The sequence below is a fragment of the Cucumis sativus genome, chromosome 5 (genome assembly GCF_000004075.3).
Source record: "Cucumis sativus cultivar 9930 chromosome 5, Cucumber_9930_V3, whole genome shotgun sequence".
Taxonomy (NCBI): domain Eukaryota; kingdom Viridiplantae; phylum Streptophyta; class Magnoliopsida; order Cucurbitales; family Cucurbitaceae; genus Cucumis; species Cucumis sativus.
The window spans coordinates 3,488,308-3,513,728 of NC_026659.2; the positions used below are offsets into that span (position 1 = coordinate 3,488,308).

General features: G+C 29.3%; 3 protein-coding genes and 1 non-coding gene across 13 annotated transcripts; 1 reads left to right on the top strand and 3 right to left on the bottom strand.

The window, feature by feature from the left end:
- Nucleotides 1–2,866: 2,866 nt before the first annotated feature.
- LOC101214732 (hypersensitive-induced response protein 4) lies at nt 2,867–5,817 on the bottom strand. The gene is made up of 5 exons (XM_004143605.3): nt 5,388–5,817; nt 4,723–4,843; nt 4,529–4,620; nt 3,773–3,869; nt 2,867–3,473 (listed from the first exon to the last, which is right to left on the bottom strand). The coding sequence occupies exons 1-5, from the start codon at nt 5,580–5,582 to the stop codon at nt 3,103–3,105; spliced, it is 876 nt and encodes a 291-aa protein (XP_004143653.1). The 5' UTR covers nt 5,583–5,817; the 3' UTR covers nt 2,867–3,102.
- A 190-nt stretch (nt 5,818–6,007) lies between these two features.
- TRNAH-GUG lies at nt 6,008–6,079 on the top strand. Its single transcript has one exon. It is a non-coding gene; the product is annotated as a tRNA-His (tRNA).
- A 902-nt stretch (nt 6,080–6,981) lies between these two features.
- On the bottom strand, nt 6,982–10,238 carry LOC101214490 (LRR receptor kinase SERK2). 2 transcript variants are annotated; one of them, XM_031885944.1, is made up of 4 exons: nt 9,581–10,238; nt 8,947–9,207; nt 7,948–8,817; nt 6,982–7,810 (listed from the first exon to the last, which is right to left on the bottom strand). In XM_031885944.1, the coding sequence occupies exons 1-4, from the start codon at nt 10,041–10,043 to the stop codon at nt 7,329–7,331; spliced, it is 2,076 nt and encodes a 691-aa protein (XP_031741804.1). In that variant the 5' UTR covers nt 10,044–10,238; the 3' UTR covers nt 6,982–7,328. The 2 variants fall into 2 exon arrangements, with proteins under 2 accessions (XP_031741804.1, XP_004143652.2); XM_004143604.3 differs by having other exon boundaries at nt 9,617–10,237.
- A 10,104-nt stretch (nt 10,239–20,342) lies between these two features.
- Nucleotides 20,343–24,307, bottom strand: LOC101210929 (putative pentatricopeptide repeat-containing protein At4g17915). 9 transcript variants are annotated; one of them, XR_004216978.1, is made up of 4 exons: nt 24,154–24,307; nt 21,967–23,664; nt 21,297–21,376; nt 20,343–21,147 (listed from the first exon to the last, which is right to left on the bottom strand). XR_004216978.1 is itself a non-coding variant. In XM_011656579.2 (4 exons), exon 1 carries the CDS (start codon nt 24,138–24,140, stop codon nt 22,758–22,760), a length of 1,383 nt encoding a protein of 460 aa, XP_011654881.1. In that variant the 5' UTR covers nt 24,141–24,283; the 3' UTR covers nt 20,343–21,147; nt 21,297–21,376; nt 21,967–22,039; nt 22,669–22,757. The 9 variants fall into 9 exon arrangements, 8 of the variants coding, with proteins under 8 accessions (XP_011654881.1, XP_004143717.1, XP_031742088.1 ...); XM_011656579.2 differs by having other exon boundaries at nt 21,967–22,039; nt 22,669–24,283; XM_004143669.3 differs by having other exon boundaries at nt 21,967–22,066; nt 22,669–24,283.
- Between the last annotated feature and the right edge of the window lie 1,114 nt (nt 24,308–25,421).

The window sequence follows — 25,421 nt, forward strand, 5'->3', positions numbered from 1 at the left end:
AATTTGTACACAAAGTCCTTCAATCTTTAGAGAGTTAGGGCAACTACACATTTGAATTTATGAGTTGATTCCATAACTATATCTTAACCTTCAACTACCTTGAATTGGTATTATAAATTAACACATTTTATTAATCCCATAGACTTATTATTTGACATAATTTAATGCATTTTTTCTATGACATTTGAAAAAATATCTGCTCATATGTAAGAACTGATCAATTTATGGATAAATTTCAAATGTAGTCTTAATAAATGTCTAAATTGATTCCTTTATATATATAAATACGTATCATGTTTCATGATATTTTATGGAGTAAAGTTTGAAATAATGTGTTAATTAATATACGTAGAGTTCAAGGTCCCTCTCTTTTCAAGTTAAAATTAGGATTTTAAAAAAAATTAACAAATTATTTACACAACCAAAATGTATTTATATACTTGATTTTGTAAATATATATGATAGTTAAGTAAAAGTAAAACTAATGATGAGGACTCATCGTTTTTACTTTTATTAAATAATGAGCATCTCCCAACAATAAAAATGTGTTAAAAAAAACTGATGTTATAAGATTTTTTAAAGTTTTGTGGAGAAGGGTAGTGTAGTTTCAAAAAGTACTTTTTTGCAAAGGATAAACAAACAATATATTATAATGTCATTAGCCAAACGTGAGACAAACATCTCATTTCTTAGTTTAAAATTTTCATATTCAAAATTAGTGGTTTTCACACACATTTCAACCAAAATTTAAAATTCCGAGAATATTTCTAGATTTCGAAAATTTTCAACTTTTTGATTTTGTTTGAACAAACGATGATCTTTAGGACACGCTACAACTTTTCACAAATTTCAGATTTTTTTTTCTCAATTAAAAACTTTCATTTATGAAAATAATGAATTCGAAGATGAAAACCATATTTACTTTTAACTTACGAAAATTGTGGAAGAAAAGTATTCAACTATAAGTCAAGTAGGCCACAATTTTCATAAAGTTCTTCGAAATTTCCACTCATATTTTAAATCAAACCTTGGTAAAGGATATACAGATATGTATATATATAGATAGTACATTTAAGCAAGTTTTGATTGATTTTGATTTAGAAAAATAGTGTGAGATGAGAACGATACCTTGAATTTATTCCAAGGGAAAAAAAATTGTCACGATTAAAATTCAGCACAACAATTTGTGATAGAAAAGTCATATGAGTTAGAATACCAAATCCAGGTTGTTGAGACGAATACCAAACATTCGTTAAATATAATGTAAAATTTGAAACATATTTCAAAAATAGGTTGTTGTAAGATTATTTTTAAAAATAGATGAGTTGAAGTGAAGTCGTGTATGGTACACGACTTCGATGAATTGGACTCCACCTCTTCTATTTTTCCTTATTTTTATACATATACTACATTTGGCTCCACATTTTTTTTATTTTCTAATTATTTATATACGTGGATCTCACACATTTCACTTTTTCTCATTACTTATATATATATACCCACATATAATACATTTAAATTCTAAAAATATATTTCTTTATTAAATTAATTTATTTTTTTATTTTTTTCTTTATTTATATTTAATATCACAATCTTCAACATTTCTTATTAAATTAATTTTTCTAATTTAATTTAATTATTTCTTAATCACAATTATACATATCTTTTTTTCCAATTTTAAATTTTTTTAAAAAAGACTCATATATTAACAAAAACATGTTATTAAAAATATATTAAACAAATAAAAGTAGTAATAATAATAATTGAGAGAAGTTGAAATTACTCAAAAATAATAATAATAATAACATTTGTAGCCACCAACGCACATGGGTAATTGAATAAAAAAAGTCAAGTTTATGACAAAAAAAAACAAGAATTGGTTCCGTAACAAATTAAAAACTTAACGAATAATTTCCGATTGCAAATTTGTTATTATTATTATTTGTAGAGTAAGCTTCAACTTCCTTTGATTATTATTATTATTTTGTTTAATATATTTTTTAATAACATATTTTGTTATTATATGTATTTTTTTAAACAGAAAACCAGAAAAACATATATAGTTTTGGTTAAGAAATAATTAAATTAGAAAAGATGAATTAATAAGAAAAATTGAAGATTGAGATATTTAATATATATATATATATATATATATATATATATATATATATATATATATATTAGCTTTTTTTTATTCAATTAGTAATGTGCATTTGATTTATTATTATTATTATTATTATTATTTTGAGTAACTTCAACTTCTTCTGATTATTATTATTACTATTTTCATTTATTTAATATATTTTTTAATAACATAATTCGTTAATATTTGAATTTTTTAAAAATTATTGAAAATTGGAAGAAAATGTATAATTTCGATTAAGTAATAATTAAATTAAATCAGAAAAAATTAATTTAATAAGAAAAATTGAAAATTGAGATATTTAAATATTTAAATAAAAAAATTAATTAATAAATTAATTTAATAAAGAAATATATTTTAGAATTTGAATGTTTAATATATATATTATTATATGTGAGTATATATATATAAATAATGAGAAAAAATGAAATGTGTGAAACCCACATATATAAATAATGAGAAAATAAAAAATGTGGGATACAATGTAGTATATATATAAAAATAATAAAAAAAAAAAGAGAAGATGTGGGATGCACTTCATGAAAGTGGATTTCACCTCAACTCGCCTATTTTTAAAAATAGTTTTGCAACATCCTATTTTTGAAATATGTTTCAAATTTTACATTATATTTAAAAAATTATCATTCGTTCCATAATATCTGCAATAAACAGTCCTAAAAGAAAAGCATTAAAAAAAAAACCATTCTTTCTAAGAGAAACATATGTGTGTATGTATATATATATCTTTTGAAAAAATTATTCAATTCGAGATCCAGCCAAACTAATAAAAATAGATGATAGTTAATGTGGATACTAGCAGTGGTATAGGAGTTTAAGAACCTATATTTTGATCCATTAGATGAAAAATGAAAGAAGATGGTTACTCTAGCTCTACACTAACAGATAATGGAAGTGTTTTGGTTACCTTACTAGTGGTTTTCTGTAGAGTTTTAGGTAATTTATTCTGCTTTCAACTCCGCACTGGCAGCCTCCATCAATCCGTCACGTATTTGATTGCTAATATCCCGAACATGACCTGGTCCATGAGGTATAAACACCGTTGTGTTCTTCGAAGAGTTTCCGAGGTCTTTAATGGTGTCAAAGTACTGAGTGATCATAATTAAATCCATGACTTCCTTGGCTGAGGTACCTTCCACCTTATGAGAGAATTCCAAGATGTTCTGTCTCAAACCATCTGTGATTGCCTGCCTCTGTCTTGCAACACCAACCCCACCTAGGTACTTCGCTTCCGCTTCCGCCTCGGCCTTCTTTATCTGGAGAACTTTCTCTGCTTCTCCTTTGTATACACTCGCAAGCTGAAGCCTTTGAGCTGTTCGAAGGATGGACCATATTATTGTATGAGAAATTAGAACTCAGGGAGTAGAAACGATTTTACAAGCCATAAAGTACAAATTGAATAAATTGTCAAAACAAAATTGATTAAAAGAAAAAAGAATTCAAACCACTCGTAGAAATAGCACAATCGGGGTGGACAACTTTCAAAAATTACTTAGGGATGTTAGAGTTGACTTAATCTTCCTTGTCTATACTCTAAAATTGCAAAATCAAGGAGTATTTTGAAAAATGTCTCTTGTATTTGAGAAATTGCTCCATGAATAAAACATTTACCTGCATTAATCTCATTCATAGCCTTGCGCACAGCAGGGTCAGGTATTATGTCAACCATCAAAATATGCTCTATGCTGTATCCATATGTCTTCATCACCTAATCCATCAAGTCAAAGTACAATCTCATGATCATCAAGCAATTCAGCTCAAGGAGCAAACACATTTGAACTTCAAATAATTGAATTAATGGTAATCATGAGCTATTCACCACTTCGGTTGATTTTCAATCCACTGCATACTCTAACTACAATGTTCTTAAAAATAAAAATAAAAGTAAAAAAACAAACGTAAGAGCATGTGTTATTATACTACAAACTCTTGGTCGTGTCTCTAGTACAAGGGAGTAAGCAAATTGAACCACGATCTTGATATATGCTTGGAACATTCGAATTTATAAAGTCTTCTATGGATTGTACAAAGGAATAGGTTTTGTAAACTTGGTGTTGAAATGCCTTAAATTTAATATATGATGCTTAGAAAAATGTGTAAGATAAACTCTCTAAAACTAAAGCCTCATCTGATTTGTAATCTGAATTATTCTCTTTAACAATAAATTATTCTGCCTCTGCTCACAGAGGTAACTAACACATGTTAGTTACCACCTAAATTTATGTATTAATTCTCTTTTGTTTTACGTTTTTCATTCATCTTTATTTGTCGATCCTTAACAACTGTATTTGTCATTTGTGGATAATGTATCTGTTCAGTGTTACATTCCACCTACAATTTAATCCAAAATGTAATTACTTGAGTTACCTTCTCAAGTTCCTCCAATACAGCCTTAGCAACATCACCCTTCTGTTCGAAGAGTTCATCCAAATTCATTCTTGGAACAAGAGCTCGAACAACTGAAATTACAATAAGACTAATCATTCAAGGAGAGCATTACCCATCAGAAAAAAGTATTGCGTGTGAAAGCAGATTGATTATAAAAGAATTCAGACACCTACCATCGAATACATAAGCTTGTATCTGTTCTTCTGGGTTTTGCAATTCGTAAAACGCATCATCAGCATTTTCTTTGACAACCCGATACTGTATTGAGCAAAGCAATTGTACAAACACATTATCCTGCATAAATTAAGAAAATTCTTACTTACATTCCGGCAGCGTTTTAGAATTAAAAGAAATGATGCTAATATCAGATTGTCTTAGATGTAAATGAAAAAACAGATAGATTTGTTAATGTATCCTCAAGTAATATCAATTATAAAAAAAAAAAACTGTAGAAATTCAATTCCACCATATAGTTCTTCATCACATGATCATTGTTCAAATCTCCCCAAATCATTGATCCAATCACAACTAGTTATCTCCTCATCCTTTAATCTGTTGAATCTTCCAACCATCAATAAAATTGCACCATTTCATAACTCGTGAACTTCCAGAACTCAAATCAGATTTCAACAAGATCACTAATCACTAAATCAAATTGGAATTCAATAACAAGCTAGAACAGAGAGTCGGTTATAAGCTTATACATATACAGAACTAAACTCCACAGTTTCGAAGAACTATAAAAAAAAAACCTCCAAAATCAGCCAATCACAAACAAAATCATTAAAAGAAAAAAAGAAAGAAAAAAAACAGATAATCATAAAGGAATAATCTAAACCTTAGTCTTGGTCTCGACACGAACATCAAGCGATCGGATCCTGGTGGAGAGAATTCCGGCGAGGCATTCTCCGGCCAAGGGATTAAGGAAACGGAAACCAGGTTGAGCCAACATCAGGAACCGACCCCATTTCTCCACAACTCCAACGTTGGATTGTTGAACACATGCACAAAACAAACAATTGGCATTCCCCATCGCTCTCTGAAATCTTGTAGCAAACGGTCCATGGCTTTTTACGGTATAAAAAGAGAGTTGAGAGGACCGACTTAGGCGATTGGGATGTGTAAGGTGTAGGATATGGCGGATGAGCCTCCATTACTGGGCGATGATTTTGCAGAGAATTGAGGGTTTGGAGAATTAGCGGTTGTGATTGTGAGAATGTTAAGAACGAAAATGATTTGGTAAATATGGAATTACGATGTCATGAAAGGACTTCGATTCTTATTTTGTTTTCTTTTTCTTTGATCAAGTCTAAGTATACGTAATTATTGATTTATAAATATAAGAACATATCACAATCTATGAATTAGCGGTGAGAATTATATTTAATGATTAATTATTGAGAGTATTGAGACTAAAATTAAAGAAATAATCATAAAAGTTACCACTTAGCCATCAATGTGGCTGTAGTTTAGTGGTGAGAATTCCACGTTGTGGCCGTGGAGACCTGGGCTCGAATCCCAGCAGCCACATTTATTTTTATTCAATGAGTGAACATACTCAACCAAGACAGTTTCAATACTTCAAGAAATCCAACTTAATATATTTGATTTTTCAATCTAAATACTTTTCTAATAAAATAACAGTATATTGTCACAATTTTTGGAATTTATACATTATAATGTGTTCAAAATTATGAAGGTTTCAAAAGAAAGAAAAAAATGAGTATTCAATTACTTATTTTAGGTTAAATCATAAAAGATAAAATAAGATAACAAAAATACCCAAAAGGATTTGTTTATGGTTTCAGAAATGTGAATTTTAAAAATTTTGAATTTTAGTCTTTTAATAAAAATAGATATCATAAACTAAACAAATTGATAAAGAACCAATCATGCAATCCAAAAGAATCCTACCATCCTTTTCAAACAACATAGTCTAGAGATTAATAAAACTAGCCCAAAAATTACATGAAGAGCTACCCCACAAGACATTGCAATTTATTTGAAGATATAGTGATGTTCAACCAACTCAAAAATATGAATAATCTATACTACTCCATCTAAATTCTAAGTGTTGGTTAAGTTGAATTTTTTTGTCTCTTTTAGATTAGGTTGGATCTAGATTACATTTTCTTTTATTATAATTTAATGTTTAACTATAAAAATGTAATTAAAAAAATAACTAACCCAACTAAAGGGTTGAGTCGGAGACTACTATTTCATATTGTTTGGATAATCGATCTAAACAACTCGAATTTTTTGAGTTGATCCAAACAAAAATTGTTGTAAGTTAAAAAGAAAAAAGAGGACAAAATATACATTAAAAGATGAAGATGCTTTTGAAACAATAACATTCATTTGAATTCAATTTTTTAGGTTCAATCTATTAAGGAAGTAATTTAAAACACCAAAAGAAAACAATAAAGGAAAAGGAGAGAAATAGTAAAATGTCTAAAAACCCCTTGCTTCCTTTGACAAGAGCATAAGAACAACTTTCACAAGATTCTAAAAATTAGGGGACAGTTCCTCACTGTCTTAGTCAAAAAAATGTTAGCAATTAAAAGAGGCAGCAGCAGCAGCAAGGTGGTGACAGCCAAAGTTTAGTCCTTGGGAAAAGGACATTTCAAATAGTTCATACACAAAACTATTCACTAAATGAGAAGAAAAATAAAAAAGGAGTTAGAGACATCAATGAGCAAAGTTAGCCAGCCAGCCATTCATTCACACCTTCAAAATTACCACAACCTTCTTTCTGTTTCCTTTTGTATCATACCATCTGTCATAGACAGCTGCTGCAAGTCACAAGCTCCTGAACTATAGCTTCCATTGACGGCCTCTCGCTCTGCGATTCGTGCGTGCAAAGCAATGCAATTCTGCAGAGCTTGGCTGCTTCGTATTCGAAGAAACGACCGTGGAGTTTTGAGTCAAGGAGCTCCGTGTAGCGGCATGCTTCGGCAGCACCACGCAATGAGCTGGTGATCTTTCTTGTCCCTGAGAGGATTTGGAACACCAGCACACCAAATGCATAAACGTCACTTCTTTCTGTGAACCGACCGGTCGTTGTGTATTCGGGAGCTAGGTAGCCTCGAGCGGCACTGGCTTTGAGTTCGGAGAAGACAATGTCGTTTGTAAGAAGCTTCTGTAAGCCAGAATCGGAGAGTAACGGATTGAATCGTTGGTCGATAAGGACCTTCTCGGCTGAAATGTTTTGGTGTACAAGGGCAGGCTTGTTTGCTTCGTTCTTGTGCAGATATGCCACACCTGGTTATAGAACAACACATTCAGCTTGATTTCAAATAGTAATGTACAAGATCAAACATTCATAAAACCAAAAACACTATCAAACGAGTTCCTCGATATGAAGATGACTTTTGACAGTTTCGGATAAGAGAACAAACCTTTGGCAATGCCCCTTATGATGGAGACTCTAGTAGACCATTCAAGAACCTGACCATCACCATCCTTGACATCAAGGTATCTCAACAAGTTCCCATTTGGAACAAAATCATAGATCAGAAAACATTCTCCTCTGCCTCTTGAGCAGCAGAATCCTCTAAGTCTCACCAAGTTTTCATGCCTTAATGAAGTTAAGAGGTTCAATCCTTTCAAAAACTCAGCTTCCTCTGACTTGCAGCTAGTTTTACAAATGCTTTTAACAGCAACAACTGACCCATCCCTCAAAATCCCTTTATATGTAGCAGAAAAGTTGCTCTTCCCTAACAAGTTCACCTCTGAGAAATATTGTGTAGCTGTCTCCACCTCTTCTAAATTGAACCTGAAACTCTGAAAAACCTCTTGTGCGAAAATGCTCAAGCCTTGACCATCAGCCAACGGATCCCATCCATTGGCATACTCGAGGCTGACAAGAGGAGATCCATTCTTCCTGTATGTTGCTTTGGCTTGATCAGTGCTGAGACGGTGATCACAAATGTCGAACGACGATCCAAGCTTCTGTTTTCGACGACGGTATTGTGTGAACGTTAAGATCCCAATAGCTGAAAGTGCAATAGTTACAACAACTACACCAACTATTGAAGCATTTCGAGATTTGGACGAACTCGGGCAGCGAGTATGGTTGCAAGGCAACTGAACATTTGCAGTTTCGGGAATGTCTCGTGTAGGCATCGAGCCAGCTGATCCAGCAAAGGGCTCAGGTTGGTTTTGATTAACATGACTTGAACCAGCACAATCTTTCAAGGAAGGAAACCCAACACCACACAATCCCAAGTTGTTCTCATACAAGAATCCTTCATTTAGTCTCTTCAAAGCTTCATCAGATCAAGCACAAAAGCAAAACAATATTCTAGTTAGCTTCATGTAAAAAAAAAAAAATGAACAGAACACAAAAAATAAGAAGTACATCTTCATGATAAAATGGTTTAAAGATCAATTGGTACCAGGAGGTACATTGCCAGAGAGGGTATTATTTCGAACATCAAGAACTTCAAGCGAAGGCGCATCGGCGAGTCTTGAAGGAACGGAACCAAAGAGATGATTGGAGCTCAAGTCTACTCTCACTAACAAGTCCAAACGTCCCAAGCTTGCAGGGATTGCACCAGTTAACTGATTAGTTTGGAGAGCAATAACAGTGAGCTTTTTCAAAGATGAAAGTTGTGTAGGTATGCTTCCACTGAGCTGATTATAACAAAGCTGCAAAACTGAAAATGAAGAACAAAACAACGCATACATGAGAAAAACAGAGTGAAACCCAAATCAAAGAAATCACAAGCTTCCCATTAAATTCAAGAAACATCAAAACCTCTTGAGTTCAAAAGGGACTGTAACACTCTAGATCAAAGAAAAACAAACACATTTACGAAAGAAAAAAACTGAATTTAATACCATGACCCATGTGCAAAAAAAGAACAGGGGAAACGAGAAAAAGAATCATCCCCCTGAACTTCTAATGGCACCCACAACTCATGCATGTAAAAGCAAAAGCTGTGAATCTCCATTTCAAAGCTTCATAAGAACTTTATTAAACAAAACAGCAGTCCCCCCCCAGAAAAGAAAAAAAAAAAAAGAACCCACATGAGAAACAAAAGCTGAAGGTGAGGCAAAGCAAACCTTGCAAGCTTTCCATGTTTCCAATCTCAGAAGGAATCTCCCCAGAAAAATTATTAACATTCAAATACAAATCAGAAAGCAGAGTCAAGTTAGCAATCTCTTTAGGAATGTCTCCAAACAAGGAGTTGTAATGCAAGTAAAGGCCAGTCAAATGCTTAAGCCCAGCAATGGCAGGGGAAAGCTTCCCACTTAGCCCTTTCCCCTGCAAAGACATGTTAGTCACTTGTCCCTTCTCATTACACCCAATCCCTTCAAAAGAAGAACAGGGATCCCCATTAGCAGTCCATGAAGCAAGATACTGATTATCAGGGTCCAAAGCCGCCTTCAAATCCATAAGAGCTTGAAGCTCTTCATTGCCAAGAATCCCAAGTGGGTTAGAGATGAAAATGAGAAAGGAAATGAGAAAGAAGGAAATGGGGGCCGCCATTGATGAAAGTAGGGTGTTTTTTTTTTTTAGTATTCTAGATATGGAGTTACAGAGGAATGAAGAAGAAGAAGAAAAAGAAGAATGGGGTTTTCATTAAGTTGGAGAAATGGGAGGGAAATGGTGCTGAAAAGGGGTAGATTCTTGGGAGATTAAAGGCTGTTTTCTCTGATGGGGGATGATGATAATATTTTTATTGGCCATAAAATTGCTGAATTTGCACAACTTTTGATTTTATTTATTCAATTTATTTATTGTGATGTAAATTTGTGAGACACCTATGTGACCCTATGATATTTCTTTTTCTTGTTTTGGTAGGGGTATGTCTATGTCTTTTTCTTCTTCTTTTTTCTTTTACTCATCATATAAATATTTATTTTGTGATTTAAATCTCTTTTACAATATAACTTCAACTCCAACTCCAACAACAAAACTTCATTTCTATTTGATTTTTTCTTATTTATTTTTATTGAAGTGTTCTTTTTCTTTATTTTTTACAAGATGGTTAGATACCACAAACCCAACTCATACATAAGTCCAAGATCCAACCCAAAAGTTTATTGTATAACATTGGAAACCATATTCATTTGTTGTTATCCTATAACCATATACTTAATTATCATATTATAAATATATATCATTCATAGATCATGTGAGTCTATTAGCGATACAAGTGTACTAGCGATATTTTTTCTATATTTATAATTTTTTATTTTCTAAAATAACCATCAATCACAATTATCCATAATTTCATCTCAAACGCAAACTATTTAAACTAAACTATAATAACTCACTTATCCCGAACATTTCCAAAATATATTTAGAGGCTTGTCATTATTTTAAAGATTAATATTTAATAATCAAAGTCGAACCAATGAAGGATAAATATACGTTTGTTCTACTCGCTATATAATATTGACTTTTGACGATTCATGATTGATGTGATTATGTTATCCTCAATATTATTATTATTACTACTTTTCTTTTTTGGACAAATAAAGAATGATCAAACCAACAAGAGTCTTCTTTTATCCATAATTATAAACTCCAAATAATAATGTTGTCTAAATATTAGACAAAGATATGAGTGTTTATTTTATGATTGTAATCTCGTGATTAAGGTAACTTAGAAGTTAAGTTTAGGTAAAACAATTTAGTCTCTCAAATTTATCATCATAATTTAATAAAATCCCAACAAATAGTATTAATTGAACTATTTTTACGAAAACATTATCAAATTCGAATTTTATCGAAACTATATAATAACTAAATTCGTAATTTCTATATAACTTACTTAGTGTTTTATTGAAAACGTTGCAAATAACACTTATGTTTATGCATGTTTACATATATTCACCATTAATCAACTAATTTCAACTAGTTAATGTATTTACATTTTATTTCAATTTTTTTTATCTTTTGTTAAATAATGAAAAAGAAAAAGTTGTGAATAATAGAGTAAGAGCATGTTGTTTATTAAATAAATGTATGAGATAATGCTAATAATTAGTATCATAGGCTCTGTGTTTTGAAGAAAATGTAATTATGAGCATTCTTTTTTTAGAGAAGTCAAAAGACAAAGGTCTAAATCTTCATGATTAGAATTGATCACAGAAATTAGAAGTTAATGTGTTTTGGTGGGCAAATAAATATTTACTGCAAACAAATGCATTCATTGTAATTATTTATCATGATATCTTACCCACAACCAAAATGCAAAATGGAAATTTTAAAACAACAAAGTGTTATTATCTTATTATAAAATTGTTGAAATATTTTGTAATTATTTTAAACTCTCAAGTTGATTAAATTGAATGCTATGTTAGTATTATGTTCAATATTTGGTAAATTCACCTACTTATTTTAACAAATAATAAAGATCTTTAGCTCAACTTCAACCAAACTAATCTCATTTAATATTTGAAGATTTTTTTATACATATTATAAATAAGAATATTTTTTTTATTGACAACTTTTGAGTTGATATAATTATTTGAATTCAAGGGAAACTTATCAAATTTATCCAAATTCAATACATAATTTGATGAAATGAAAATATAGGATAAATTCAAGGTAAATTTGGTTCAAAATTGTTGTTTTATTTTGAAATTTTTTGTGGTGTTATTTAAGAATTTGGAATCTAAAAAGTGTTGGGGGAAAAGAGAGTTTGGAATTTTTTTGAATAGACAAATGTCAATAATAACTATAATTCCGTTGGGGATTCAAAATAGAAAAAGAGAGATTATTGTTTTTTTGGAAAATAGAAATGAAAATGAAACAAAAGATGTTGGTCCATTTCTCAAAAAGAATATTTTGTAAACTAAAATTTTAAAACTTCGAAAAGATATATATTGAAAAGCTGCATTTTAAATTCATATTTCTATGAAAAGAATATATTTTACTTTTTTAATTTCACCCAATTTGTAATAAAATACTATTAAATGTTAATTATTTCACCTTTCTTTTTTACCGAAAATAAAAGCCCTTTTATTCATTTTCATCTTAAAATTTCAATTTTGTTAGCAAAATGGTATTTTTCATTTGATTTTCGCCAATTCAGCTTCTAATTATATATAAAAAAAACCACTAATTAAGAACGTATGTATGAACTCGTTATAATCGTCAAAAAATGAAAAAAATACAAAATTTATGATTGTGTGGGTGGATTCTTGAACCAAAAGCAAATAAAAAGGAGAATGTGTCTAGTCGGCTTTGACAAACTCAACATATATAAACTTAGCAAAGAGATAATGAAACTCCTAATTTAATATCAAACTCAATCTCAATTGCGAAATTGAAAGATTTTAAAATTCACAGTCTGAATTAAATTCCAAAATGTAATAATTAAAAATCCACTCTTTTGAATTGATCAATCAAGGGAAAAATATATTTTACCCAAAATAATTTTAGTTACCATTTTTCGAACGAGTTCATCGAAGAAGTAAAAATTGTCAGACATGTTTGAAGTTTAGATGTTTAAGACATTAAAATAAAATGTAATCTAAAGTAATTTTTTAAAACTTATACATAGAAAAATATTTTAGTAATTATCATTGAATAAAAACTTTAGTCTATTTAAAACCCAACATCCAAAGAATAGTACGAGTGACCATAAATACTTGTTCATGTAAATATGTATTGACGAGGTAAGTGGATAAAGACACATTTAGTATAGTGTTTCGTTATAGTAAAGATAGATGAACAATATCCTAAATTAATGCCATATTAATTGTACAGTACAATAATCAACAAAAGTTTAACTCCACTAACATTTGTACGTAACAAAAGTTTAACTCCACTAACATTTGTACGTACATGGGGACAATAATTTCCTGATTAAATTTCCCTACCCTAATTTGCACTCAAAAGATATTTTAAGAAAAAAGTCATATAGTAAAATGTTTAAAATGCAATCACAATAAAATATTTTGAATAAGTGGAAATTTTGAACATTTTCATGCGTTTGTAATTGTACATAAGTTAAATTGTAAATATAGCAAAGTCTATCGGTGATAAACTTTTATCGTTGATAACTCTTATGATTTATCCAATATTTGCTACATGGTTTATTAATGATAGATTTTGATAGATTTACAATTTCTAAAAAGTGTTGTTATATATTAAATTATTTTGAACCTAATTACTATATTTACAACTATCTCGTATTTAAATCTAAGAAAAAGATATTTTTCATCAAGTGACAGATTCATAAATTTTGTTGACAGGATTGTTAGACGGTGTTGGATGATAATTTTACAATGGCTATTGATATATTACAATTTTAGTTTTTAATGTATATTATATAAAGAGCATAAAGTTGAGAGAAGTTGGAGCTCTTGTATATAATGAAATATGTATTGCAAAATTACAAATTAACTAACTGAGTGTTTGTGCTAATTTTTTTTTTACAGAGAAATATAAAAGTAAACAAAAATAAAGATTTGAGGAATCAAAATAAATATTGTAAAAATATAAGGAGGACAGTTACGAAAATCAAGACAATGTTTAATTTAAACTTAAAAAATAAACTATAACTTAACATCAATGTATTTTTTTTTTCAAGACAATATTCCATATTTTCATGTTAGTGTTTGTTTAATAGAATTAATATGAAAGAATGTGACAAATAAAATTATCAGTCAATTTAATTGAAACATTAAAAGAAAAGAAAAAAAAAGAACCATTTTCCCTAAGGTTATAGGTCTATGGCTGAAAATTATAAATACCTATTTTAAAATGAGAGCAAATAATATAAAGATCACATAACTTCTGATTCAAATTTGTAAGAATCTTATAGAAAATATATATATTTTTACCATATCTAAAATCACTGTTGTTTCTAATTTAAATTCAAAATTTGAGAACAGTGTATTCTGTGTTTTCTAAACTGATACTGTCTTTTCAAAACTTGCAATTCTAAAATAAATAAATAAAATAATAAGAATTTAATAAATAAAATATATTTATAATATATATCAAATTATTTATTTATACTACATATCTATTAATGAAACAATCTGATATATTTATTTGTATGTATTTTTAAAATAATTTAAAGGATTTAACATTTATAATAATTTTCTGTTTTTATAAGGTAAAAAAAGAAAAAAAGACGATTCAAATTTGTTACCGTTATATTGAGTTACACCAATTCGGCGAAACACAAGAGACGTATCGAGTACACAAAAGTAAACCACGGAATCACTGCCGAAAAACAAATCCCGTTCGTCAAAACTCCTTCGTTTGGTGGAACTGGGACCATCCAACGGAGCAGATTAGACAGCCTAGAAGGTGAGCAGGCTATATATATATATATATATATATCTTTCGAGGTGGCGGAGCGTTATTTGTATGTACAAAGCCCGCCATGACAGAGGGCGGCGGGCCCGATTTCAAAATTCAAATGGAGCCAAAAAGGAGTTGTGCAGCGTAGGAAGAAAGGGGTGGGCACGTGGACGAATGGAGAAAGAATTTGAAAAGGGGGGAAATGGAAATATAGAAAGAAAGAAAGAAATAAATAAGAGTTTATTGATGGAGTGGGAAACAGTTGTAAAAATGGGGGAAAATAAAGAAATAAAAGAATTTAAGTAAATGGAAAGTGTCAGTAACTGACACTCCACAATGCAGGCTTTTGTCGTTGTTCACTTACACCTTATTCGCATGATCTCTTTTTTTTTATATATATATATATTTGGAATTGGTATTTATTTATTTATATATATTTAATGTGGAGGTCAGAGTAGTTATATGGAAATTATTGTGATATTTATTCCTCCAGCCACCTTTCTCCATTTCTCCCCCTTCCTCCATTCTTTTCTTAAATTAACTAATTCTCCTACTATATATATATATATATAATTAAAATTACTTCATAATTTACAGTAATTTTAAGTTTAATTTTTAATAGAATTAGAATATTAATTTGAGTGTGTGGAATGGGTTAAGATGTAAATGTTGTTGATTAAAAGAATACAAAGTTTGATTTCTTATTGTACTTTGATGATCTTTAGAATAATAAATTATATTTGGAGATTGTTGTAAATAAAAGGAAAAATAAGTGAAGTTTAAAATTAAAGTTATGTCGTTTTGGCTTCTTTTTATGACCATTTCATTTTCTACTTTTTTTTTTTACCTTTTGAAAATTAAATTTATAATACCTTTACTTTTTACTCATACTTTTTTACGTTTTCTTCTCTATGCTTATAAATATTACTTATTATTATTATTTTGTATACTTTTCAAAAGTGTTTTCAAAATCCAATTAATTTAAAGATTTTTTTAAAAAAAAAATAATTAAAAAGTAATAATGAAAATAAATGTTAAAAATTGGACTCTAAAACTTAAATAATTACACTACAATAATCTATACGTTCTATGTATTAAGAATTTTGGGGTTTTGAAATACCAATAAATCTTTATTTAAGAAAATTCTACCCTTATATAAATTTATAAATTTGATTTTTACCATTAAAGTTTGACGGTACAATCGTAATTATAAGTATTGGGTATTAGGGTGAGCATTGGGAATACATTAAAAGAAAGAGGATAGTGGGGAATAAGAGATGTGACCCAATAATAATGCAAATCAAATATGGAAAGAATCAAAATTACGATGATGGAAGTTTACAAAAATGAATATTCTAGAAAACAAAATTAAGTTTGTGATGAATGAAGGATTTTGTTTTTGGATGGTGGCATTTTGTGAAGTCATAATGAATGAGACAAATGTGGTATCAAATTGGTTCATGTCTTTATTCATATTGCAAATAACAAAAACAATACACCTTTGTTAATTCATCCCTTTTTTTCTTTTTTTCTTTTGGAAACACATATTATTTATTTTTCTCCCTCTCTTTGTAGAAAAGCCAAGAAATTATAGGACCACAATACATTATATTATTCAACTTAGGTGCTTATTTCTTCCACTAATTGAAATTCGAGATTCAACTATATACTTGTAACCATCAATTTTATGATTTGATTGCGTAGTTATAATGACTCGTTAATTTTAAATCTAAATTTAAGAGAAAGAATAACATGTCTTTCTTTATAAAGTCACTCAAATCATATTTAGCACATGTTATCATTTTTAAATTTTAATTCTAAAATTATTTTTAATAATATTATATTTGTAGTTATTTTATTAGAATAATTGTTATAGATAAGACAAAAAAATTATTTACAAAATATAGCAAAATAAAATCGAGTCTGATTATTAAAGTCATTTTTAAATATTTATTATATTTTAGTTCATAAATTTCAAATTTCATTCCTGAGGTACGAATTTTGCTATATTTTTTCAAATTTGTCATTATTTATAATAAATTATTATGAAATATATGAATATTTTAGAAAATAAAATGATTCAATTAATTTTAATTTTGGAAAACTTCAACATAATTAAACATTTAATTTTCCATACTCTTACTTTCTGTTGTTTGGGATATTCCACCATTGAATCCACATGAACTTTAGATTATAGTCGCTTCACTTTAGAAGTTTTCTTTTCTTTCTTTTTGGAAGAATTTTGAAATGAACATGATGATGATGATGATACACCTAAAATTTATTCAAATTGTTTATGATATTGTTTGTATAAATTCACTTTCTTTATTTTTTTCTCATCAAAATCATACCACTTTCTATATATCTTACCCAAAAAAAATATACAAATTAAAAGATTTCTACCATATGTCTATTATCTTTTTGTTTAGAGTATCATTCAATTACATTCGAGTTGATTTTAGTCTAATTCTAAGTGCTTTTGTGGTATAGATATTAAATTGATAAAATTAACAAGAATGTTAAATAATTAGATCTAGAAGTATATGGTTAAAAAAAGAATAAAAATAGATTCAAAGTTAAAAGAACTTACTATGATATCGAATTATCGATTTAGAGATAAACCTTGGTCAACATGTTATTTATGTTTTCTAGTCATCAACTATTTAAAAACGTTTCACTTAGTTGACGACTAATAATCGTCAACGATTTTTTTGTTTTTGACTTTTTTTCACCCTCAATTATATTAATGTTAACGATTTCAATCATTTTATAGTTTATTTTAATATATATGACACTGCGAGAATTCTTACAAACGTTATGATGATTAGTACCATGATTCAAAACGATACAAACAATAAACAAAATATATTAAGAAATAACAATAAAATTCAATCAAAAATTAAAAAGCTTTAAACTTTATATAAAATTAAAAACAAGATATTAGACACTCTATTAGTATTTGCATACCTATTTGACACAAAACCAAATAAAACCTATAGAAAAACTTAAAATTTTAAATCCAACGCAAAATTAAAAGAATTCTTACCCATTATGATACGAAAACCCAAGCAATTGGAATCAAGAACCCTTGGAATGTCGGAGTCTACCTAATTCTATCACAATCACTTAAACTTCCAAATCGATATGATTTCAACTCTAAGAATTGTGTTAGACATAGATTGTCTTGAGATCAAATATCTCGAAACAATAACAAGTCTCTTGTCCTAACATTCAAACAATCTCCCACGTGAATTCGAAGTTTTCGTGACTAAATAAACTAGAAAGAAGCATAAAGAGCCTAAATTCGATTAATGTAAAACTCAACTTCTAAACAATATAAAACCGTAATGCATCATAGTAATTAAATAACACAATTACCCCTAGCTACTTAAATATCATAAAAGAATATTAAAATTACATGGAAATTATAAAATAGAAAATTAATGGATAACTTGAAGTTGAAACGTTGATATCAGATTGTTGAAAATTTTAGGAAGTGAAAGGGAATGGTACTTTTGAAGGCATGGGATAGAGATGCATATGACTCTAACCAAATGGGCAATGAAAAGTGTTGGGGATACCTTTTTGAAAAGTTTAATTTGTTCTATTTTATTATCATTACAAATGCCCTTTTTTCTTTCTTTCTTTTTCTTCACTTAGACTTTTCCAAAATCCCATGCAAAGAAAAATCCCAAAAACCCAAAAACCCAAAAACAAATCTTTATGGAATTGGAACACTTCCTCTTCACATGTATAGCTTCCTCCTCTTCTTCATCTTCTCTTCTTCTTGTCTTTTCTATTTGTCAATATCCTTTGCTATTCTTATTCTTATTTTATTAAGTAATTCCTTTTCATTCAACTAAAACAATATTTTAAATCAATCAATAATCCAATCACATTTTCTTTTATCTCTGCTTACAAACCATCCTTTATCAATGTTATTAGGGTTAAATTTATAAATATTATCTAAAAATTTTGATGTTATAAAATAGTGTACGTTTATTTTTAGAGTTAATGTTTAAGACCAAGGTAAACAACAACGTTGAGAGTTAGACATAAATTTTGCTATATCTAATTAATGTATTTGTAATTATTTTTTATTAAAATGATAATGCGATACTTACTAAACTGTTTAGTGATGATTTAGAACACGAGTGATATAGAAAAGGGATTTAACTCGATAAAATAAAAGATGAAACGATGTGACAAAATCGAATGGAGATTATAATTTGGTGATATTTTCAATAGATTATCTGGTATGAAAGGAGTGAGATTTTTGTTAAAGTAATAAAAGTCCACATCAAGATTAAGATTGAAAGGCAAAGGCATCTGTTGACATGGAAAAATGCACTAACCACAAAAAAAGTAACTTTGAAAATGCCAACCCATGCATCCACCCAAAAGGAAAGTTAAAAGAAAAGAGGTTATGTTATGTAAAAGGGACATATCAGTTATAAAAAAAGTTTGTAAAATTGATTTCTCTCTCTCTTTTTTTTTAACATCTATTTCATCTCTAGAAAGCCTCATGATTTCATGCCTTTACTTTAGTCTCCTTGGTTTTTGTTTGCTTCTAAATCTAATTCTCTAGCTTTATTTGCAGTGTGATATTTAGAATTCTTATTATAATTAAGTTTCTTTTATGTTTATCTATTGTGGAAGAAACCTTTTGAACACTAACAAGAGAGTTAGAAGTTGTTATGTTTTAACTATTATTCTTCGACGCTTGATTTCATGTGACATTGCCAATTACTTGTCTCATTCAAATAATTACCGTGCAAATAATGGCTAGAAAAGTTGTTACGTTTTGACTATTCTTCCTCTACGTTTGATTTCATGTGACATTGTCACTCATTCAAATAATCATGCAAATAATGACAGAGAAGGGCTAGAAGTTGTTACGTTTTGACTATTCTTGTATGTTTAGTATAATTTTTGAGCTCTTTAAGCCAACGCCACACTAAATTATTGTCTATAATTAGAGATCTAACACCCAGTGAAGTGTTAGTCATAAAAAAATGTAAACAGTAATAAAATATAGATACCTCATATATATATTAAAAAAAAAGTTTTGGGACAAACCCTCTTTAATATACTTTTGACAAAAGCCTTATGGACCCTACATTGCTTGCATGTGTTTTTGTATGTTCCAATCCAATAATTTATATAAAAAATGAAATTTGTGAAACTTTATAAGCCCAACTTTTTGTTTGGGTCCTCTTTTCTTTTTCTATCCCAAAAGATACCCAACAAAGCTAAATAAAAACTCAAAAAGTAATTGTTTTTTTCACAAAGAAATTTGTGGTTCTAACTACTTTTTTTTGCATTCTGTGAAATTTAAATGAAACGATGCAAATTATCACGAAATTTGATGTTGAAATTTCAAATTTGTAATAAATAGGAGAGACTAAAAATTGGGCTCGTAAAGTAGAGGAAATCTTTGCGCTGTTGAGGTGCTAAGTTACGTGCAGTTCGATGAGAAGAAACTAATTATGAAGTAACAAACATTTCACAAATTAATACACAGAGAATCTATCAAGTCATTAATTGGACCATCATTGATTAAGTTCGAACAGTTACAAGTGGGTTTTTTTATATGGTTTAGTATCATTATCTGAGATTCTCTTTTCCACCTTCTTTCTCGACACTCTCTCTTGAGTTGGAGATTCAAAGATTACTCCAATCTCTCGTAGGGGTGAAGAGTTATGATGTCTTTAGTCTCTATCTCGTTGGGGTTTTCCATGTACTCGCTTGCTACTCTTCTAACGTAATCCTTTTAGTACTTCTTTCAAGATCAATGCTTCAATTAACTCGCTTGGATTGAAAGAGTCTATTGTACCATGTTCTTGGTTGCGGAAAATACAATATTTGTCTTTGTTTCTTCAATGTAATCCTAACTCTTAACTTTGTTGGCCATTTTTATCACATCCATGTTTTGAATATCCATAAATCAAAGATTAATTCTCACATGATGTTGGAATTTGGCATACCAAGATAAATTTGTAATACTACAAAGGGAAAAATTAAATAATGGCTTTGCAAAAGAAATGAATCTTGCACGTCTGTGAAGTAGAGTAGTAAGCCACCTACACTGCAGTGCTCAAGTCACAACTCAGTAACAAACAAAGTTTATCGAAAGCTTCAGAAGTAGAAAACTAGGAATAATTTAAACGTACCTTTGAGTGTATGTATTGTTTTACTTATATATATATATATATAAATCCTATTTTGTAGGAACGATTTTGAGAATATCAAAACCCTTTTATCACTAGAGTGGATGATCTCAATCTAAACTGCAAAGAAGTTGGTTTTCTTCCCCAAGTTCCTGATAGGAGAATTAAATTGATAAAGTTTATGTCAATCCTTCTTTCAAGAGTATGGGCTTAGTACAAATATTCACCCATAGACCAAAACAATTATATATTCTATTCTAAAAATAAGAAATAATTCGTGGAAATGGCAAAAGGAGGGAACCTGGGTTAATACTTTTTCTTTGGCAAAACCGTGCTGCGAACATGTCATATTTTTATAATACTTCTGTTTTGCCCCTGCTTCTGTTGCAAGTCAAGAAAATTATGAATTGTAATCATATGAAAAGACACGAATATTTATTCCAAAAACGTTTACATTTTCTATGATGGCAAAACGGAAAAGTGAAATTGAATTAACACTATCCTACCATGGCCTACTGGTTGAACATTTCATTTTCTTTTGTTTTCTTTTTTCTTAAAGAATAAACTTTTAATTTATTTTTCTTAGAATAACATTCTTCTTTTTTAACACATGAAGAATATCTTCTCCCTTAGTTCCAAGGGAGTTGTATGAAGAAATAAAAGCAATTGAACCAATGTTTACACAAACTTCTCTTATGTCAATTTGTGGTAAACATGGGTCAGAACTAAATTTGTAAAATTAAGGAAACTGAAATTTATAAACCATCTCTAAATTACAAGAACTGAATTTGTTATTCAAAGTACAAACAATATAAACTAAATTAAAACAAGATTAGAGAGAAATACTTTGAAATCTATATGTTATAATAAAATTTTAAACATCACAAAAAAAAAAAAAAAAAAAAATCAAAAAAAAAATCATTGCACTCAACAACAATGGTAAGAATGTGAGAGAGATATTCAGTATGTACCTTGTTTCATGTCGTCTGGACTCTTTCTGCTTCCCATTGTAAATAAGCATTTCTGTGCTGGCACAACCTCCTCCTATTGAAATCTCTAATTATAGAGATCCTAAATATGCATTTTGGTGTAGAAGATTATTTTTATTCTTTTTTGGAAAAATCAGTCACTTTTAACTTCTAATTAATACATCTTTAAAAAAAATTCACAATCAATGGTGTCCTAAAATATTGGAAACGATTACTGATATACAAAAGAAAACGAATAAAAGAAAAATTCATGGCAAGTGGAACCAAGAAGGACGTAAACGTGGGTTGAAATGTTTAATAGTTATTTATTAAAAAAACCATAATTAATTATAAAACAAAACAAAAAAACTAATAAGACGCTTACTATAAAACCAAATAGTAAGCAACAAAATGAACTATAAAAGGGAGAAATTAGGGGGGAGGGAAATTGTTCATATAGCCACTTTATATACATAGTATAGATATATATTACAGAAATATTTTAAAATATTCTTTTTAAAGAAAAAATTGATCCCTTTTCCGTGCGAGGCTAGACAGTAAGGGAAAACGTTAAATTACAAAGAATATCCCTATGATCAATCACGAAAGGGGGCACGAGAAAAATGACTAACCGTAGAAAAGTGACACTCAATAATTTTGTTCCCTGTGCTTGTTCCATGTATAAGAGAGATATTTGGTATCTACCTTGTTTCATGTCGCTTGGATTCCTTCTGCTTTCCATTGGAAATAAACATTTCTTTGTTGCGGCTACCTCCTCCTATTGAAATCTCTATTTATGATAAATGAATGAAAGGTTTGAGCTTCCTTGCTTCACTTGTAAATCCAAAAGAACAAAGACCGAAGATAACTGCACATTGTGTGGACCGAAAAACACTGATGCCACTTCTTAAGCAGTCAAGCAATAACTTTGATGCACAAAGGAATCTCCTTGCCTTGCAAAGATTGTGCATCAGAGAGGTGTAGACATAAGGATCCTTTGTTTCCATTAATTCAAACAGTTGCATTGCTTGGTCAATTTGTCCAGCCTTACATAACCTATCAATTAGACAACTCGAGGCTACCACGTTTGAATTAGTAAAACCTGTTGGATAGATATAATTCAAATGTCGTCGAGCCCCCTCAAAATTGCCAACCTTACATAACCCATCAGTGATTATAGCATGTGTGTAATCGTTGCATTGTAATCCCCGTGACTCTATCTTATCCAACATCTTATGTGCAGCCTCCAATTTACCATGTTTACAGTACAAATTAACAACTGTGTTATAAAAAACTAAATTAAATACCACTCCATTCTTTATCATCTCTACCATAAAAAATTTTGCCTCTTCAAGCCTACCTAACCGAAGTAAAGCACCAATAGCAGTGTAGTAACCAAAACCATTAAAAGCAAGGCCCTTGTTTTTCATTTCAAAGAATATCTCGAATCCATGTTGATACTCTCTAAATTTGAAGCAACATTTCATCAACGCAATGTATGTAGTAGAATCGGGCTCAAAACCTGAATCGATGGCCTCATTGAACATACTCATAGCCTCGTTGAACATACTTACAGAGACATTCAACCTAGCCGCCTTGCAAAGTCCAGTAAGAAGAATGTCATATGTAACAAATTTAGGAACAAGTCCATGGCTCTGCAAATTTCTAAACAACGTAATAGCATTACTTGTATATCCACAACTGCAAAAGCCGAAAATCATCACATCAAACGTAGCAGGATTAGGGGAGTGGTCTTTAAGTATAAAATCCAAAAAAATGCTATTAGCTTCATCTGGCTTTCCTACTTTAAGGAAACAGTGGGTCAAAGTGGTGTAACTCCATACATCAGGAGTGATACCTAATTGAAGCATTTCATGAAACAGATTAAGGCATTGTTCTAATGAAGAATTTCTGGATGCAGCAGCCATCAAAGAAGTATAAATAAACACATTTGGAGTAATGCCAGCGTCCCTCATTTTATGAAAGACAGAATAAGCAGCATCCATGTCGCTAAATTGGCAATACCCATTAATCAAAATATTGTAAGTTAGTATGTCGGGAACAACTCCTAAACGAATGGCATCTTTAATAGCAATTTCAGCTTTCTGAAATTGGTGAGATTTACAAAATGAGGCGACACAAATAGTCAACAACTTGGTAGAATATTTGGAAACCATACTTCGAACTAACCTTTGAGAAGAATGAAACTGAGATGGAGGCGGAGGCGGCGACGGCGACGGGAGAAAGATGGTGAAGTGCGAGGGCGGAAGGAAGGAAGTGAGATTAGGTTTTATAAAATTTGGACACTTATGGAACAGAGGGTTTAACTCAAAACCTTTTTTCCAATTTTCATTTTCAAAACATAAACAATTAACTAACTTATTTCTTTATTTCTTTTTACTTTTTTTTTTAATATATATATACCTATTAAATTTATCTTCTCCTATTCAAATTTAGGAAAATAATTTTTAGACCATAATTTTCAAAAATAGCAAATTTTATAAAATATTTACGAACTATAGCAAATTATATCACTCATAGTTATTGATATTTTATGGCGATAGAAGTCTATCATTGATACAATCTAAAATTTTGTTAATAGCTCTTAAATATTTTAATTTATTTTGCTAATTTTAAAAATATCTGGTTAACTTTATCCGTTTAACAAAATTAAAAAAAAATGTCATGAACACACTTTTTTCTTTCTTTAACGTTCGAGGTTTGTTGTTTTTCCATCTTTTTCTTTTCTATAGTCTTTCTTATTTTCTTCTTATATATTTTTAATCTAAACAATGGTGTAACAAATAATGAAAAAGACATTGTACTAAAGAATTTAAAAAAATATATCATAAGCGATGTATAGTCAAATCTAAACGATTGTGTATTAAAGAATTTTGAAAAAAAATCATGCATAGTCAAATCTAAATGATCTTAGTACACAAATATATTACGCATGCAAGTGACCATTTTTCGTTTTTAAAATTGTTTAGAAATATTTTGTCGGTTTGTTATATTTTATAAAAACTTATTTTTAAAATTTAAATATTATTAATAATATATTTTTTTAAAAAAAGAGAATAAAAAATACTTCTAATTTTGAATCTATTTTTAAAAATCAAGAGATTGAAAATATACATTTTAAAAAATTAGGAGCATAATGCATCTATTCTTTTTAAATGAAACCAAGAATTAACCATTAAAAAGGAGGTATAATTTCAATAATAGTTAATAGGTCATGAGTTTAAATCATAATAACCACCTACTTATGAGTTAATTCTCAAACATTGTTCCATGAAATTAGTCTATGTAAGATGGTTCGAACTCTCGATATAAAATAACTTACCCTTAAATCTAAAAAATGCGTCAAAAAAGAAAACATATAGGAGTTCTTGTATAAATACCATCATAAAAATGGAACAGAAAATAATTGTTAAACCAAAACTTGTCAATTTAGGTCC

What these genes read in the sequence shown, in the direction of transcription:
- LOC101214732 (XM_004143605.3), bottom strand. Translation starts at nt 5,582, where the DNA reads ATGGGGAATGCCAATTGTTTGTTTTGTGCATGTGTTCAACAATCCAAC. An exon ending in ACAAGCTTATGTATTCGATG is followed by an intron (nt 4,621 to 4,722) that starts GTAGGTGTCTGA and finishes TTGTAATTTCAG; the next exon opens with TTGTTCGAGCTCTTGTTCCA. An exon ending in TATTGGAGGAACTTGAGAAG is followed by an intron (nt 3,870 to 4,528) that starts GTAACTCAAGTA and finishes TTGATGGATTAG; the next exon opens with GTGATGAAGACATATGGATA.
- LOC101214490 (XM_031885944.1), bottom strand. Translation starts at nt 10,043, where the DNA reads ATGGCGGCCCCCATTTCCTTCTTTCTCATTTCCTTTCTCATTTTCATC. An exon ending in CTTCAGCTTTTGTTTCTCAT is followed by an intron (nt 9,208 to 9,580) that starts GTGGGTTCTTTT and finishes CTTCATTTTCAG; the next exon opens with TTTTGCAGCTTTGTTATAAT. An exon ending in CATAAGGGGCATTGCCAAAG is followed by an intron (nt 7,811 to 7,947) that starts GTTTGTTCTCTT and finishes TTCTATAACCAG; the next exon opens with GTGTGGCATATCTGCACAAG.
- LOC101210929 (XM_011656579.2), bottom strand. Translation starts at nt 24,140, where the DNA reads ATGGTTTCCAAATATTCTACCAAGTTGTTGACTATTTGTGTCGCCTCA.